We start from the raw sequence: 16,116 nt of genomic DNA, 5'->3' as shown, positions 1-16,116 counted from the left end.
CTCAATTGTGGTTTATCATCTTCCTGATGATGAGTTCTGAAAAGATCAGCAATTGGAGACTATTTTTTTATATTATTGACTCCATTTGCATGTCGTCCATCTCACCATCAAGGTGACCCTTTATTGTAAAAAGCACAAAAATCTGAGCTACACTAGGACTTTGCAAAGGCCACTAGGACAAGTAATCCTGAAGGGGGACCTTGAATCTGAAACAAAGCAAACCATCATTTATCTCTTTCCTTTTTTTAAAAAAAAATTTTTTTATTAAGTTTCCAAATTTTAAAAACAAAATAAAACTTTATACATTGTCTACATCATCTATCTCTTACCACCCCAGGTGAAACTTACACCAGCGTAAAAGAAATCATGGGTGGTTTTTCTTTAAAGTCTGTGTGATCGAAGGAAAACATGTTTGTCAGGAACAAATTTTATTTATTTATTTATTTATTTGATTTGATTTGCCAATTGTTTACAAGATAATAAGTATAAGTCTATACATAGTTGTGAATACATGAAATGGGTACATATAAGAAAAATAAAAGAAGAATAAGAAAAACAAAAGGACAGGGATGGTAGGCACGTTGGTGCGCTTATGCACGCCCCCTACAGACCTCTTAGGAAAGGGGTGAGGTCAATAGTAGACAGTCTAAGGTTAAAGTTTTTGGGGTTTGGGGAAGAAACTACAGAGTCGGGTACAGTATTCCAGACATTGACCACTCTATTGCTGAAGTCGTATTTCCTGCAATCAAGTTTGGTGCGGTTAACTTTGAGTTTGTATCTATTGTGTGCTCTTGTGTTGTTATGGTTGAAGCTGAAGTATTCATTGACAGGTAGGACATTGCAATGTATGATTTTATATACCATGCTTAAATCAGACCGAAGACGGCGTAATTCAAGGTTTTCTAGTTCTAGAATTTCAAGGCTGGTGGCATAAGGTATTCTACAATGAGTAGAGGAGTGGAGAACTCTTCTTGTGAAATATTTCTGGACTTTCTCAATTGTGCTAATATCAGATACGTAATGTGGGTTCCAGACTGATGAACTGTATTCAAGTATTGGTCTAGCAAATGTTTTGTATGCTCTGGTTAGTAGTGTGATATTACCAGAGAAAAAGCTACATAGGATTAGGTTAACAACTCTTAATGCCTTTTTGGCTATGTAGTTGCAGTGGGCTCTAGCACTTAGATCATTAGAGGTGAGTATTCCAAGGTCCTTTACAGAGCTTGGGTCATCAACAAGATCTTGACTATTCAGCTTGTATTTTATTTTCTGATATATATTTTTTTGCCAATATGTAAGACAGAGCATTTATTTGTTGAGATTTGAAGTTGCCATTTGTTTGACCATTCTGATACATAGTCAAGATCTTTTTGTAGGGTAGCAGTATTGTCTGTGGTATTGAACAGCTTTACATCATCAGCGAAAAGAACGCAATTGCTCTTAATATGATCACAGAGGTCATTTATGTAGAGTATGAAGAGAGTTGGTCCTAGAACACTGCCTTGGGGGACACCACTATTGACAGGTACAGAATTTGATAGGACGCTCCCAATTTTGACCATTTGTTGTCTGTTTGCCAGGAATGCTTCTATCCAGTTATTCAGTTGTCCAGAGATACCATAGGATTTTATTTTTAGGAGTAGTTTGTCGTGTTCCACTGAATCAAAGGCTTTACAGAAGTCTATGTAGATTGCGTCTATTGCTTTGCCCTGGCCGAGTTGTGTCGTCCATATGTTTTTGCAGTGTAAGAGTTGCAGATTACAGGATAGTTTTTTTCTGAAACCAAATTGTTTATTGGAGAGTAGGTTGTTTGTCTCTAAGTGGAGGATGATGGATTGGTTAATAATTGATTCCATGACTTTACAGGTGACGCAGCATAAGGAGATTGGTCTGTAATTTTCAACTAGGCTTGGGTCTCCCTTTTTGAAGATGGGGATGACTGTGGCTTGTGACCATAGGTTAGGCAAGGAGCTGGTCCTGAAAGATTTTTCAAAGATTATGCTTAGAGGTTTGGCTATGGCAGTGGATAGCTTTTTTAAGAAGTAGGCACATATTCCATCAGGTCCAATAGATAGAGATGGTTTTAGATTGCGTAGTGCTTTTTCAACATTGTCTTCTGTAAAATCGATATGTATTAGATCATTGTTGTTATCTGTAGTACGGCTAGGAAATACTGGGCATGATCCATTGCTGTTTACAAATACTGAGCTGAAGAATGTGTTAAAGATGTTGGCTTTAGTGGTGTCGTCGTTGCAGTCTTTACCATCAGGTCCTATCAAGGGTGGGATAGACCTTGAGTCTTTTAGTTTGTTGTTTACAAAATTGTAAAAAGCACGGGTGGAATTGGTGCTTAGAAGGTTTTCCTCTTGTTTAATGTGATAATTGATGCATTCGGTCTTTATCTGGTGGCATAAATTTTTGTATCGGCTTTTGAAATTGGCAATGTGACCAGATTTGTTTTTCCGCCAGAGTGATCTCTTTTTGGATTGAAGTTTCCTTATTGTTATGGGTAATCTGCTTTTTTGTTTTGTTTTGGGAGTTGTTGTTGGTACATATAGTTTGATGACTCTTTTGACTTCAAGTAAAAATATGTTGTAATGGTCTTCAACAGTATTGCATCCAGTGAATAGAGATAGCCAATCAAGGGATGAGAGATCGTTGTCTATAAGATCATAGTTGCCTTTTTTGAAGTTACAATTGGGGTTTACATCATTGTGGTGATTTTTGTGTGGGCGTATGTTGAGACAAAAGTCAATCATATTGTGGTCACTGCTGGAAAAGGGTTCTTTAGTTTGTATTCCGTAAATTAAATTCAAACTATTGCAGAAGATGAGATCAAGGCAGTTGTTTAGTCTAGTGTTGTTGGTTACTAGTTGTTCCAGTCCCAGATTTGTAATAGCATTGTAGAAGGTTGTGTGTATGATTTCAATTGTACATTCATTTAGGGTCCAGTCAATATGAGGTAGATTGAAATCACCAAGAAAGATAAAAGGGTATGGGCAGGATGCAGGTTCAGCTGCAATACTTAGACCAATATGCTTTATTTCAGACGCAGCTCGTTGTGACCCGTGTCCAGAAGACCAATATCCCAACAAGGACAAGGACCATTGCATTGCCAAGAGGCTCCACTTTATCTCCCATCAAGAGACCCTGGGATACACTTTAGTTTTTCTCACTCTTTCTCTCTCTTTGACCACATCTGCAGTCCTGGCAATTTTCTTCAAGTACCGTGACACACCGATTGTCAAGGCCAACAACCGAGATCTCTCCTACCTCCTCCTGGTCTCCCTCCTGCTCTGCTTCCTCTGCTCTTTCCTCTTCATTGGTCGACCTGGAAAGCTCACCTGTCTCTTCCAACAATCTACCTTTGCCATTCTCTTTTCCCTTGCATTTTCCTCTATCTTGGCAAAAACTGTCATGGTGGTTCTGGCCTTTATGGCAACCAAACCAGGGAACAAGTCAAGGAAGCTCTTAGGAAAACCACTGACCAACTCCATTATGATAGCCTGTCCCCTGGTCCAAGCAATTCTTTGTGCCATTTGGCTAGTAACCTCCCCTCCATTTCCCAACATTCCTTGGCAGGAGAGACCATCTTGGAATGTAACAAAGGCTCAGCTTCAATGTTTTACGCTGTCCTAGCCTATCTGGGTTTCCTGACCCTTGTGAGTTTCGCAGTGGCCTTTCTGGCTAGGAAATTGCCTGACAGCTTTAACGAAGCCAAGTTCATTACTTTCAGCATGCTGGTCTTTTGCAGTGTTTAGACCTCATTCCTCCCCACCTATCTGAGCACCAAAGGGAAGTCCATGGTGGCCGTGGAGATCTTCTCCATCTTGGCCTCTGGGGCTGGTCTCTTGGCCTGTATCTTTTTCCCCAAATGCTATATTATCCTGTTGAGGCCTGATCTGAATCAGAGAGAAAATATGATTAGAAACAAGAATCTCTAATTACTGCAGGTGTAGGCCACATTTGCACTTATCTTTGCAACATATTTAATATGTGCTGACATTTCTTTTAAAAATGATGATACATAGAAAAAACATCCATTAAATAATGCCTTAACAAATGCTACAACTAGTCATAATATGCCTCAGCAACAATCACCCAGCTTCCCTTCCCCATGTCTATCTATTGTCCTAAGTGACACCCAGCACCCAGCTGGGAATTAAAGCTTGTTTACTCTATATTTGTTTATTGTTTCAAAGAGCATATGTTCCTATTTTATTTTATTCCTTTAAAAAAAAATTAATATATTAGTATTTTTATTATTATCTAATATACTGTATTTAATATATTATATATTATCTAATTGTATATTATCTAATATATTTAATATATTAGAGAGCCTCGGTGGCACAGTGGTTAAAGTGCAGTACTGCAAGCTGCAATTTGGCAGATCGAATCCCACCAGGCTCAAGAATGACTCAGCCTTCCATCCTTCTGAGGTGGGTCAAATGAGGACCCAGATTGTTGGGGGCAAGAGGCTGACTCTGTAAACTGTTTTGAGAGGGCTGTAAAGCACTGTGAAGTGGTATATAAGTCTTAGCGCTATTGCTATTTTAAAGGTACAGTGTCACTGTTTTTGAGCAGATATGTTTGTTTCCATCATTTCCTGAGCCTTTGTAGATGTTCTGGCTACTATTAAATTTCTTTTTTTTTAATGTAGAATTTAAATTCTAACCCAGCCACACAGTTCTGCTGTGCCTCATCAATGTGGAGAAGTTTCCCAGGTGGGATGAGCAAAAGCGTGCATAAACGCACCAATGTGCCTACCATCCCTGTCCTAATGTTCCCTTTTATTCTTATCCATTTCATGTATTCATAAGCATGTTTATACTTATATCTGTTATCTAATACATGCTTGACAAATAAATAAATAAATAAAAATAAATAAAAACCTTCAATGGTGAATACTTTTCTGGTCTAGGCTTCACGAAATCACGAAGCAGACTCCTCGTCCCGACAGAACCCCTTTTTATTTGGCTAAGGCAAATTCCTCTCACTCACATCCAGCAAAGTCCCGACAAACAGTCTTTCAAGAGTGATTTAGAACCACAGACCTTATCAGGCTTGGAGAGTTGCCAGGCTGATAGCTTCCAAGCACAATGCTGTGCCAGAAAATACTTGGCAAGGAGACCCAAACACATCTTCATCCTAATTAAATGAACTAATTGTCTCCTGCAAATATCGTTCCCCTTTTTGCTCTTTATTCCCTGTGGGATGGGCCATTCACCATCCACCTGTGCCTTTACTCCCGAGTCGACCCTTGTTCCTTAACTGTTCCCTTCTCCTGGCAGCTCTGTGCATGCGCACACTGGGAACAGGCTCCAGCTGTACTTCTGCCTCACTGACCTCTGACTTGAAAGGCAGCTAATAACTGTTAGTCGGCCCTGGCCCCATCTCTGTCTCCAATGCAGAGCCCTTGTCCGAGCCTTCCCCAAACTCCAGGACTGGCCCATGTTCCTCCCTAACCTCCTCACTGTCCAAGTCTGCCATCAGCTCCACTGGCGGGCCACAAGAAATACATTATTTTAACTATCCCTTGTGCCATGTTGTCCCCTGGAGCTCCTCAGTAAACCATGGCTCCCTATACTAATTTCATCTACACATAATCCATACAGCTATAATTTGACCCAAGTCCCACCTGGGAATCATCGTTTATGAATATGTGTTCCCAGCAATGTCATCCATACCATGAGGGTCATCCCAGCTACTCAGCCAAAGCCAGCAACATCTCTGATAGACAGGTAGTGCTCCAAATAATTCAGACCCGTGGCATGTGCTACTTTGAAGGAGAAAACCAGGACCTTAAATTGCTGTCACGACTCTGAGATGACTCCCAGACTGGTCCCGTAGAGCCGCGACAATGGAGTTCGTGCTCTTACCATGTGGTAGTCTCGAGGCTGCTGCAGGATGGGTGTGCTTGGTGTGCTTGGACTAATCCCCTCTGTAGCTGAGCTTAGTCGATGCCAGCGGTGGGATGGGGCTTATTACATGAAAAGAGAGTTTTTGTGGAGAAAACATCGAGTGCTGTGGGTGGTGGATGGTCTTGGTGAAGGGGATATGGGTGTTAACAGTATTGGGAACATAACCTGTATACTTCGTAGTGAACAGTAACCTGGTACAATAGATATTCTGGATGGTTGTAATCATTGTCAGCATTGGCCGGATGCTGGATACCTTAATTATGTAATTAATTAATGTATGACATGCATAAATACAGCTCTGGCTGCAGATGAAGCCAGAGCTGACTTTAAACTATTATGCTTCGTTGTTACCCACTGTTTTGGAATGAAAGAAGAATAAAACCTCACTACTTGTTCAGTGTGAGTGGTCTTTTTCATCACTAAATCTAGAAGAACAGCTGAGAGGAAAGTCAGCTCTCACACCCTCATTCTTCTCCCCCGTCATCTTCTATCTTTGTTGGAGTAAGCAGCAATGGCTCATGGTACCGATGTGGATGCAGACTTCCCGATTGAGTGTGGATTAGAAGAGGAGGAGGATCGGCCACAAGACGAAGGATTGCATGAGCCCTCAGCAAGTACCATAAGTGGTGACATGCCACCTGCTGTGGAATGGGGGATACTAAAGGTGAGACTGATGAGGAATTGCAAAGGGTCATGAGACCCAAAACACGAAAGGAGAGAAAAAGTGGTTTGGACTTCCATGAGGATTTGGGAGGAAAAGGTGTGAGAGGGAAGCCACCTGCTTTTGCTCCTGGGAACACTGGAGCATTTGATAAATGGAGGGAAAGGAGGATAGCAGATGATGATGAAAGGAGCACTTCTACCTCCAATCTGGGGGCAAGCACTCTCAAACTTCTCCGTATGAAGTATGGGGAATTAAGTATATGGGATCACACCTCCAAGAGCATGTGGGACACTACATCGATCTGTGCTCACCGCTGGAATGCCCCAAGCCAGCTGGTTTCGGGGCTAAGCCACCCCGTAGAGGTGGTGAAGAGGGGGGAGACTGCCAGCAGGGTTCAGAAGAGCCACATCTCTCCTCCTCAGCTGGCCATTACTCCCTTTCCCGAAGGTGGTTTCAGCGGTGGTCAGAAATGGCCACCTCAAAGAAGAACTTGACCGGAAAAGAATGTGCAGGAGGAAGATAAGAAGATAAAGTTTTGGTTGACTGGGTTAAACTGCAAAAGCAATAACTAAGGTACCCTGGAATTTAAACTATAAGAAAAAGTAACATTGTTCACAAAGAAGACTTTGAAGCAGCGAAGGAGAGAGAAAAGGGAAAGGATTTGCTTTTTTTTCTTCTCTCCCTTTCCCTATACTGACAGCTAAGAGATTTAAGCAAGAAATTGGAAAAAAAATCAATAGGCATTTAAGCTATTGACATCAATAGGCATTTAAGCTGAAAATAAAATGTCAAAGGGATAATAAAGATTTCTGGATACTTAAAAGCTTTTAAAAGCAGGAAAGGAGAGAAAAAGTACAAAAGGGCAGGATCTGGAAAAAAGGGAGGAGACTGCCTGGAATTAAAAGGAATTTACAGTAAAACCTCAACAAGACTTCTAAAAGATACATTTTAACTGAAACGTGGCAACAAAATAGTAGAACCCCAGGAAGAGAAAGTGGAAAAAAGAAGCAAAAAGAAACAGCTTGGGAGTATTTGGATTTCTTGGTGATTTTTGGTTATTGCATTTGAATGACTAAAATCAATCGGGTGGTTTTTTAAAAGTGTTTAAAATGGCACCACTTTTAGAAGAACTGAAAATGGAACTTAAAAAGTACAAAGAAGATGCACAAGAAGGGAGAGGTTCTTTTGGCTTCATATTTCAATTCTTAGAAATGGAGATCTGGAGCTATGAGAAACAACAAGAAACGCCTGCAGAACAAGAAGATTGGGACAAAGAAGAAGCCATCTTTAATAAACAAGTAATTTTATGTGGGGGGGAAAAGGAAAGGAGGGAAAGAGAATGAAAAGATTAAGATTTGAAAAAACAACCAAAATGAAGAAGAATAGTTTGAAAAACAAGAATAATATTAGAAAGCAACAGAAGAGGGGAATAACGAAGAGAGAATTAGAAGTAGAGAGACAAGGGGGTAAAAAAGGGAGGGAGAAGAAGAGAGGGAACAAGGAAAGGAAAAGAAGTTATAAAGGACAGAAACAAGATGTAGAGAAACAGGGCCTATTTAGAGATAACGGGTGAAAATTTAATTGAAAAAGGGATTCTGCAAAGGTACATAAGATAGTACTGTTATATTAGAAATAGAAATAATTTTTAGAAAATATGAAACAATGTACAATTAAAATGATGGATAAAATAGTTATTGTAATCTAGTGAAATGTTTGTTAATAAATAAATGAAATAAAATGAATGAGAGAATTGAATTAGGAAAGGATGGAAACATTTTAATTATTTAAAAATATAAGTGAAGAGAAAAAGGGAAAAAATTAATTATGGAAAACTTTTAAGTGTTCCCAAGGAAGTATGAAATTTAGTTGAAAAAGAAATGGTAAAGATGTTAAGATTTTAATGAATATTGATAGAACTGAATTGAGTGTCTCAATTACCTATATTTATAATCTCTTTTTAAGAATATAGTGTGTATTTTAAGAATGTACCAAGCAGAATTCGATTGGAAGTTATGCATTATATTGAATTTTATAACCTTAAGGTATACATTGAAGCTAAAATAAGAGTTGAATGGATAAAATTAAAAGATATAAAGGTGTCATACTCCAATTAGTAATTACAGGAGAAAATTTGTTTAATGAGAAAAGATAATATGAAATTAAAACAGGACAGAGAAAAGTATAAATATAATGATTTGAATTGAGATGAGATAAATTTGAGAAAATTAAAAGAGGAGAAAAACTATGTAGAAAATGTAAAACAGTAATAAGATATGGAACAGAACATAAAAGTGAGCATGAAATTGAGTTTGTGTCTGTATGAAGAAGTGTAACCCGGGACCAAGCTATTTTCAAAAAAAAGATGTTTTATTTGTTTGTTTGTTTTTTTGTGAAAACCCAAATAAAATTTTCAAAAAAAAAGAAAAGAAAAAGAAGAAGGACGGCCAGCAGCTGAGTATGTGAGGGAGTTCCGGAGGTTGGCTGGGAAGTTCCGCTCCTGGCCTGAATGTTTGTTAATCAGGGAATTCGGAACTGGTTTAGATTGAGGATTATGACAGGCATATTTGTACCGAGGCATTCTGTAGCACCTGACAGACTGGTACAAGATGGTGGTAGAGCTAGATGTAGGGTTGAAGGAGTTTAGGACTAAACCAGAGGCTCCCCGGAAATATAACATGGGAAGCCCCAACATGATAGCAGAAAGGAGTGATCCGGGAGGTGTCACAACTAATGTTAGGGGCCGATCGACCATAAGGTGTTTTTGGTGTAACATCATTGGCCACAGGGCGTTAGAATTTCTATCACTTACCACAGGGAGTATGAAACAGACAGCAAAGGCTCCTGCTGGGGCTGTGACACAAACCCGATATTTTGGAAAAGGGGCTGTCAGCAGTGAGCGGTCGCAAGGGCTCATGCAGAAGGTGACAACAGAATCTTCATCAACTCGAGAGAAGAAACAATATAATGATAAGCAACAACCTTGTGTGGTTTCGGGTCTGTACAACAGTGGTGAAGACAACCAGGAGGGTACCATGGTAAGCGATCCTGTTAGATCATTTGTGATACCTATAGTATTGGAGAATATGAACACAGGACTCAGAGGCAGGTATGGGGCATTGATTGATACAGGCTGCATTCATTGTCTAATTAGTCAATGAGTGGTTGATGAACTGAAATTAAAGGCAGAACCCCTTCCTGCACCAATGAAATTTGAACAGGTTGATGGGTATTTACTAGGAGGGGCACAACGATAGTGATGACTGCTCCTATTCATTTGGAGATTGGAGCACACTGGGAACAACTGGGGTTCATTGTGATTCCAGAGATGAGAGAGGCAGTCATTTTAGGATTGGTGTGGTTGGACAGATGGGAGCCCACAATATGGTGGGAAGGTGGGTTTCGGCGTTTAAGACTTTTGATAGGTCCGGAGCCTCCTCAGTCAATTCCAGGGAAGGAGTCAGGAACCACTATATCAGAATCCAGCAATTTGTCCTATCCAGATGTCTACCAGGATTTGGCAGAGGTATTTAGTGAAAAGGAGTGTGAGACTCTGCCATCCCACCGCAAAACAGACTGTGTAATAGAGTTGATCCCAGGGCCAAAGCTCCCAAAGCCCCATATGTATGCGATGACTCCAAAGGAAATGGGGGCAATGCGGAATTATTTGGATAAAAATTTGGCCCGGGGATTCACACAACCCGGACGGTCACATATAGCGACTCCCGTATTGTTCCGGGAGAAAAAGGATGGGGGCTTACGTTTGTGTGTTAATTTTCGAGGGCTGAATAAGGTTTGCGTGCACAATTTATATCCCCTGCCATTGATCAGCAAGCTATTAGCTATGTTGGCTACCGGGAGGTTTTTTACAAAATTGGACTTAAGTGAGACATATTACCGGGTTCATATACGACTAGGGGATGAATGGAAAACCACGTTTAACTGCCCACTCAGTAGCTTTTATTTTAAGGTTATCCCTTTCGGATTACAAGGTGCCCCCGCGGTATTTATGCAGCTCATTAATGAAGTATTGCACGAATATCTATACCACGGGGTACTTGTGCATTTGGGTGACATCTTTTTTTTTTTTTAAAGCAAGTTTTATTAATTTCAAAAACACACAAATCATCATCAACCATTACATATTTGAACCTTTTTCCATTATAAATTTAACAAGTCAGATAAAACCTTATGTTATACAATACATTTCTATTTTGAACCATTTCCATAAGAGCATAAAAACATCTCTTATCCAATTTCTCTTTACTTCTCTTTACTTTTATCCAATTTCACTATTATTATTTCATCTATTTCTTTCTGACTTGATTATCGTCACTCTCTTTCTGTGTTTCTACAAGGTTTCACCAATACTCTCAAAGACATAAACAGACACAAACATACATATAAAAAATCTTTTAGTAAAGTAACTTGGCCCCAGGTACCTCTCTTTATATGGGCTTTAATTATATTCATGCTCATCTTACAGATCATTACCTATTTTGTTTACCATTCTATATCTTCTATATAAACTTCTCCACACATTTCACTCTTCATAATTCTATCTTATTCAATCCATCTTAATTTAAATCATTATATTTGTATCTTTTGCCCATCCTTTATTATCCCTCTATCTCATTCCTTATAATGAAAAAAAAAAAAGAATTTCTCCTGAAATCACTAATCAGAGTATGATGCCTTTCTATCCTCTCCCTAAATTAATTAGATTAACATTTAAAATAACACCTAATACCCAATTTGATTCTGCTTGGTACATTCTATCTACTAATTTTTACTTTTAATAACAATAAAAACAGAGTAATAAATCAAAAATGTTTAAATACATAGTATCCTCCTAAATACGTAGTTAAATAATAAATCTAAATAATAAATCTTATAGCATTCTCATTGCCTTTCCCTTCAATATTTTATTACATTTTAAAAATCAATCATTATTAAACATTTCAACATTTTAATTTCTTATTAACTCTTAAGCCATTCTAATTTTCTATTTCTAATACAAATGTTACAATACCATCTTATGTACCTTGCAAAATCTTTTTTAAGAAAATTTATGCTTTACCCATTATCCCTAAAAAAGATTCCTCTTTTCCCATCTAATTTTAAAACTTTGTGGCTTTTCTCCGCCTTTCCCCTTTCTTTCTTCCCCCACCAAATCTTCCTACCCCCCCTTCTTCTAACCTCTGTCTTACTGGCATCCCTTCTCTGTTGTATTCCCCTTTTCTCTTGTTTGCTATCATTGTATTTATTTTGCATCATATTTTTCTCTTTCTTAAATGTTTTTTTAGATCTTAAGTCCTTCATTTTCCTCGCTTTCTTCCTTCCTTCTTTCTTAGATGAATTTTGGGATTCATTAAAGATGGTGTCTTCATCTTCTTCTTGTTGTTCTTCTACTTCCATCTGTATTGTCTGTTCATAGTTAACCAACGCCATTTCTAAAAATAGAAAAGCTTTTTCCATACCATCTTTACAGGCTGCTTTTGTTTGCTCATATTCATCCCTCAGTTCCTCAAAGGAAAAAGCCATTATAGATCTTTTCTTTTCTTTTTTCCCTCTTTCTTCTCACACCAACCAAAATATTCCAAAAGAAAAATAAAACAATCCCAAAGTCCACAATCCTCAATCAATCCAAGCCAAGCCAAAATTCCCCCTTTCTCTTCCAGGGGTAGTATCAGACAAAGGAAAAAAGAAAATTCAAATCTGTGTTTTAAAGCCTTATTAAGATTTTATTTCTGTTTTCAAATCCTTAAGGCATCTCCTCCAACAAAATCCAACCAGATAAATATATTTTTTGTCCTCTCCCTTCCGACTTATCCCAAAAAGCTAGTTTTACCTGGAAAAAAAAACAGGTTTCTCAATATCCATTTATTAATTCCGTCGGGAGGGAGAGTAAACTTTCCTTTCAGCACCTCAGAATTGCCGCTTATTTTCTCTTGTGGAAAGAATCATCCAAAAAGCCATCATTTTCAGGAATTAAATTAAATATATCTTAGAGTCCTGGATCGACCAAGAAGACTTTCACTTTTAAAAACTTTCTCCTCTTCCTCCTGCGCATACTTGCCCAGCTGCCGGCTTCTTTGTGGCGGCCATTACGGACCGCCGCTGCACCACCTTGGTAAAAGGGGGTTCTGCCGGCCAGGGAGGGGGTCTGCAGCACCCCCAGACCCTTTTCCGGATCCCCCCTACCTTCAGCTGCCCCTGCAGGTCAGCCTTGCTCCGCACCCTTTCGGATCGGAGCCCCAAAAGCGGCTAGCGCAGCAGGGATCGCGCAGCTTCGCGAATCCCTACCGCTCGCAAAGCCGACAAACCGGAAGACCCATTTGGGTGACATCTTAATCTACATGCAAACTATGGAAGAACACGTGGCGCTAGTACAAACTGTGTTGACTAAACTCCTGCATGCCAAATTATTCATAAAGTTATCAAAGTTTGAATTTCATTGCACAAAACTGGATTATTTAGGCTATAGGATATCCAACATGGGTTTGGAAATGGATCCTAATAAGATGAAGGCAGTGTTGGACTGGAAACCCCCAAAAACTCAAAAGCAAGTACAAAGTTTTTTGGGCTTTGCTAATTTTTATTGACAGTTTATACCCCAATTTGCCCGTATTGTGTTACCATTTACTGAATTGCTGGAAACAAAAGGACAAGCATTAAAACTGAAACCTAGCGAAATGACTGAGTGGTCCAAAGACTGTCAGCAAGTGTTTGATAATTTAAAAATCTTGTTTTCTCAAGCACCTGCTTTGCGACATCCAGACCCGCAGGGAAAGTACATCGTTCAGGCAGATGCTAGCAATGTGGCTGTGGGGGCTGTTTTACTACAAAAGAATGAACAAGGGTTATTACAGCCCCGTGCTTATACGTCAAAAAAGTTCACTGCTACAGAGGGGAAATGGGCCATTTGGGGGAAAGAGGCATTTGCAGTCAAAATGGGTGTTAAGCACATGGAAACATCTGTTAGAAGGGGTAAAGAAAGAATTTGAAGTATGAACTGATCATAAAAACCTAGAGGCGTTGAAAAAACTGAGAAAGTTGTCCCCCAAACAAGTGAGATGGGCTCTATATTTCAAACGTTTTAACTTTCAATTGTGTTATGTGCCTGGGGGGCGAACTTTATGGCAGATGCCTTGTCCCGTTTTCCACAGTATAATTCAACTTGAGAGATTGTAGTTCAGCCCTTAATTGGTGAAGCCACACCTGTAGATACAAGTCAAGTAATACGATTAACAGACTTAAAAAGAGATACGTTACAGAAGGCGACAAAACAAGATGAATGGCTTGCTCAGAATGAGACTCTGGTGTTGTATAAGGATGGATTGGCATGGAAGGGGAATAAATTGTATGTACCGACCCAGTGTAGAAAACACTTTAGTGTCTCTTGCTCTTTCTCTCTCCATGATCACATCGGCAGTCCTGGCAGTTTTCCTTAAGCATTGAGACACACCGATCGTCAAGGCCAACAACCGAGATCTCACCTACCTACTCCTGGTCTCCCTCCTGCTCTGCTTCCTCTGCTCCTTCCTCTTCATTGCTCGACCTGGGAAGCTCACCTGTCTCTTCCAACAATCTTCCTTTGCCATTCTCTTTTCCCTTGCAGTTTCCTCTGTGCTGGCAAAAACTGTCATGGTGGTTCTGGCCTTCATGGCCACCAAGCCAGGGAACAGTGCAAGGAAGCTCTTAGGAAAACCTCTCACCAACTCCATTGTCTTAGGCTGTTCCATGGTCCAAGTAATTATTTGCACCACCTGGCTGGCAACCTTTCCTCCATTACCTAACTTGGACTTCCACTCCTTAGTAGAAGAGACCATCTTGGAATGTAATGAAGGCTCACCTTCAATGTTTTATGCTGTCCTTGCCTACCTGAGGTTTTTGGCCTTTATCAGTTTCACAGTGGCCTTTTTGGCTAGGAAATTGCCCGACAGCTTTAATGAAGCCAGGTTCATTACTTTCAGCATGCTGGTCTTTTGCAGTGTTTGGATCACCCTCCTCCCCGCCTACCTGAGCACCAAAGGGAAATCCATGGTGGCTGTGGAAATCTTCTCCATCTTGGCCTCTGGGGCTTGTCTCTTGGCTTGCATCTTTCTCCCCAAATGCTACATTATCCTACTGAGGCCTGATCTTAATTGTAGAGAAAATATGATAAGAAACAGGAATCTCTAACAAATGCAGAAATAGGGCACATTTATATTCATGTTTTAGGCATGTTTAGAATGTTAGAAAACTCCATAAAAATGATGACCTGTAGAAGGAACTTGTCCACTAAATAATTCTTTAACAAGTGATATAGCTGGTCACATTGTACCTATTATGAGGAACAATCACCCAGCCTTTTATTTGCCATGTTTTCCAACTATTCCCAGTGAGACCCAATGCCCTGCATTAAAATAATATTTGCTGTTAAAATCTGTTTATTATTTCAAGGAGGACATCTCCTCATTTTATTCCTCTTAATTGAATTTTTACATACTTTTGTCTTTTTGTGTTTGCTTCCATGAACTCCTGAGGCTTTGTGGAATTACTTTCTACTGCTCAATTTTATTTTATTTTTTGAAATAGTAACATTTAAATCCCCAACCCACTCATTTCTGCTTGGCTGCCTCATCAATTTGGGCAGTTTCCTTGGAGGCATGACTGAACATTGTTAGTAGTACGCTTAATAAAAATACTCCCCAGTCAAAGTTCAACTCCAAGCAGATCTGAGCAACTGTATCTGCCAAATAGAATCAATATACCTCAATTACTGCAGCCCTGTAAATTGCCATGAAGTAGTACCAGATATGGACTTGTATCATGTGCAATCTGATTGGCTCTTTGGGTTCCTCCAAAGATTCTTTAGGGCTGGTTTCTAGAATGGGACAACTCATCACAGCCAACTCACTGTGCGTCAATTCAACAAATACAAAAGTTAAATTGATTTCAATGGAACTGTGGTGAATAATAACAATATAGTCAATACAGGTGACTTTGAATATTGTGCAGTAAATGAAAGAGTTAAAACAGTTAAAACAGCAGTTAAGTGCAGTTAAATCCAAATATAAATAAAACTGTGAGAGAATGCGCCAGCAATTTGCAACGTAACCATATCTCAAAGTCCCCATTTCCCTGGGGGCCCCAACATTTCTGAAAGGATGCTGGCTTCAGAGATGTCTTCGGTGACAATTGGGTCAGGGTTAATCTCACATTGGGGGGAATTATGTTCCAAAGGGATCAAGTGGTACACAACACAACCATGTGCAAAGGCTCTCCTAGCCACAATTTCCATCTACACTTTGGACAGGAGTTGTGAGTCCAGAGGAACACCCAGATTCAGGACCCTATCCAGGACCAAAAATGTAAAATCCCAGATTCAGAGGACCTAAAACCCAAAGACCTTTAGTCTTTTTATGGTTTATTTGAAAATTGTTGATGCCCATCCAGAACCCCACAGGCTCCAGGCACAGAGACTGAATATCAATAGTGTTGCTTAGTTCACCAGGCACAGAGAAGTATAGTTGAATACCATCAGCA

At 39.6% G+C, this 16,116-nt stretch overlaps 3 protein-coding genes across 4 annotated transcripts in view; 2 read left to right on the top strand and 1 right to left on the bottom strand.

Moving 5' to 3' along the window:
* Nucleotides 1-14,769, top strand: part of LOC148132642 (vomeronasal type-2 receptor 26-like) — a 26,168-nt gene extending 11,399 nt beyond the window's left edge. The window contains exons 4-5 of the mRNA XM_087954505.1: nucleotides 3,050-3,458; nucleotides 14,274-14,769. Of these exons, the coding sequence (XP_087810631.1) occupies nucleotides 3,050-3,458; nucleotides 14,274-14,769 (905 nt within the window). The remainder of the gene's footprint in view (nucleotides 1-3,049; nucleotides 3,459-14,273) is intronic.
* Nucleotides 1-16,116, bottom strand: part of LOC113430109 (vomeronasal type-2 receptor 26-like) — a 161,684-nt gene that overhangs the window by 48,396 nt on the left and 97,172 nt on the right. The window lies entirely within an intron of this gene.
* RPS28 (ribosomal protein S28) overlaps nucleotides 1-16,116 on the top strand; it is a 197,842-nt gene that overhangs the window by 164,597 nt on the left and 17,129 nt on the right. The gene's annotated exons all lie outside the window — the stretch shown is intronic.

The sequence above is a fragment of the Notechis scutatus genome, chromosome 1, assembly GCF_049901735.1.
Source record: "Notechis scutatus isolate UNSWTSFEM ecotype Mainland chromosome 1, rNotScu1.2, whole genome shotgun sequence".
In the NCBI taxonomy this organism is placed as follows: domain Eukaryota; kingdom Metazoa; phylum Chordata; class Lepidosauria; order Squamata; family Elapidae; genus Notechis; species Notechis scutatus.
The sequence above is the reverse complement of the archived record's forward strand: the minus strand, read 5'-3'. Positions and strand labels throughout refer to the sequence as shown.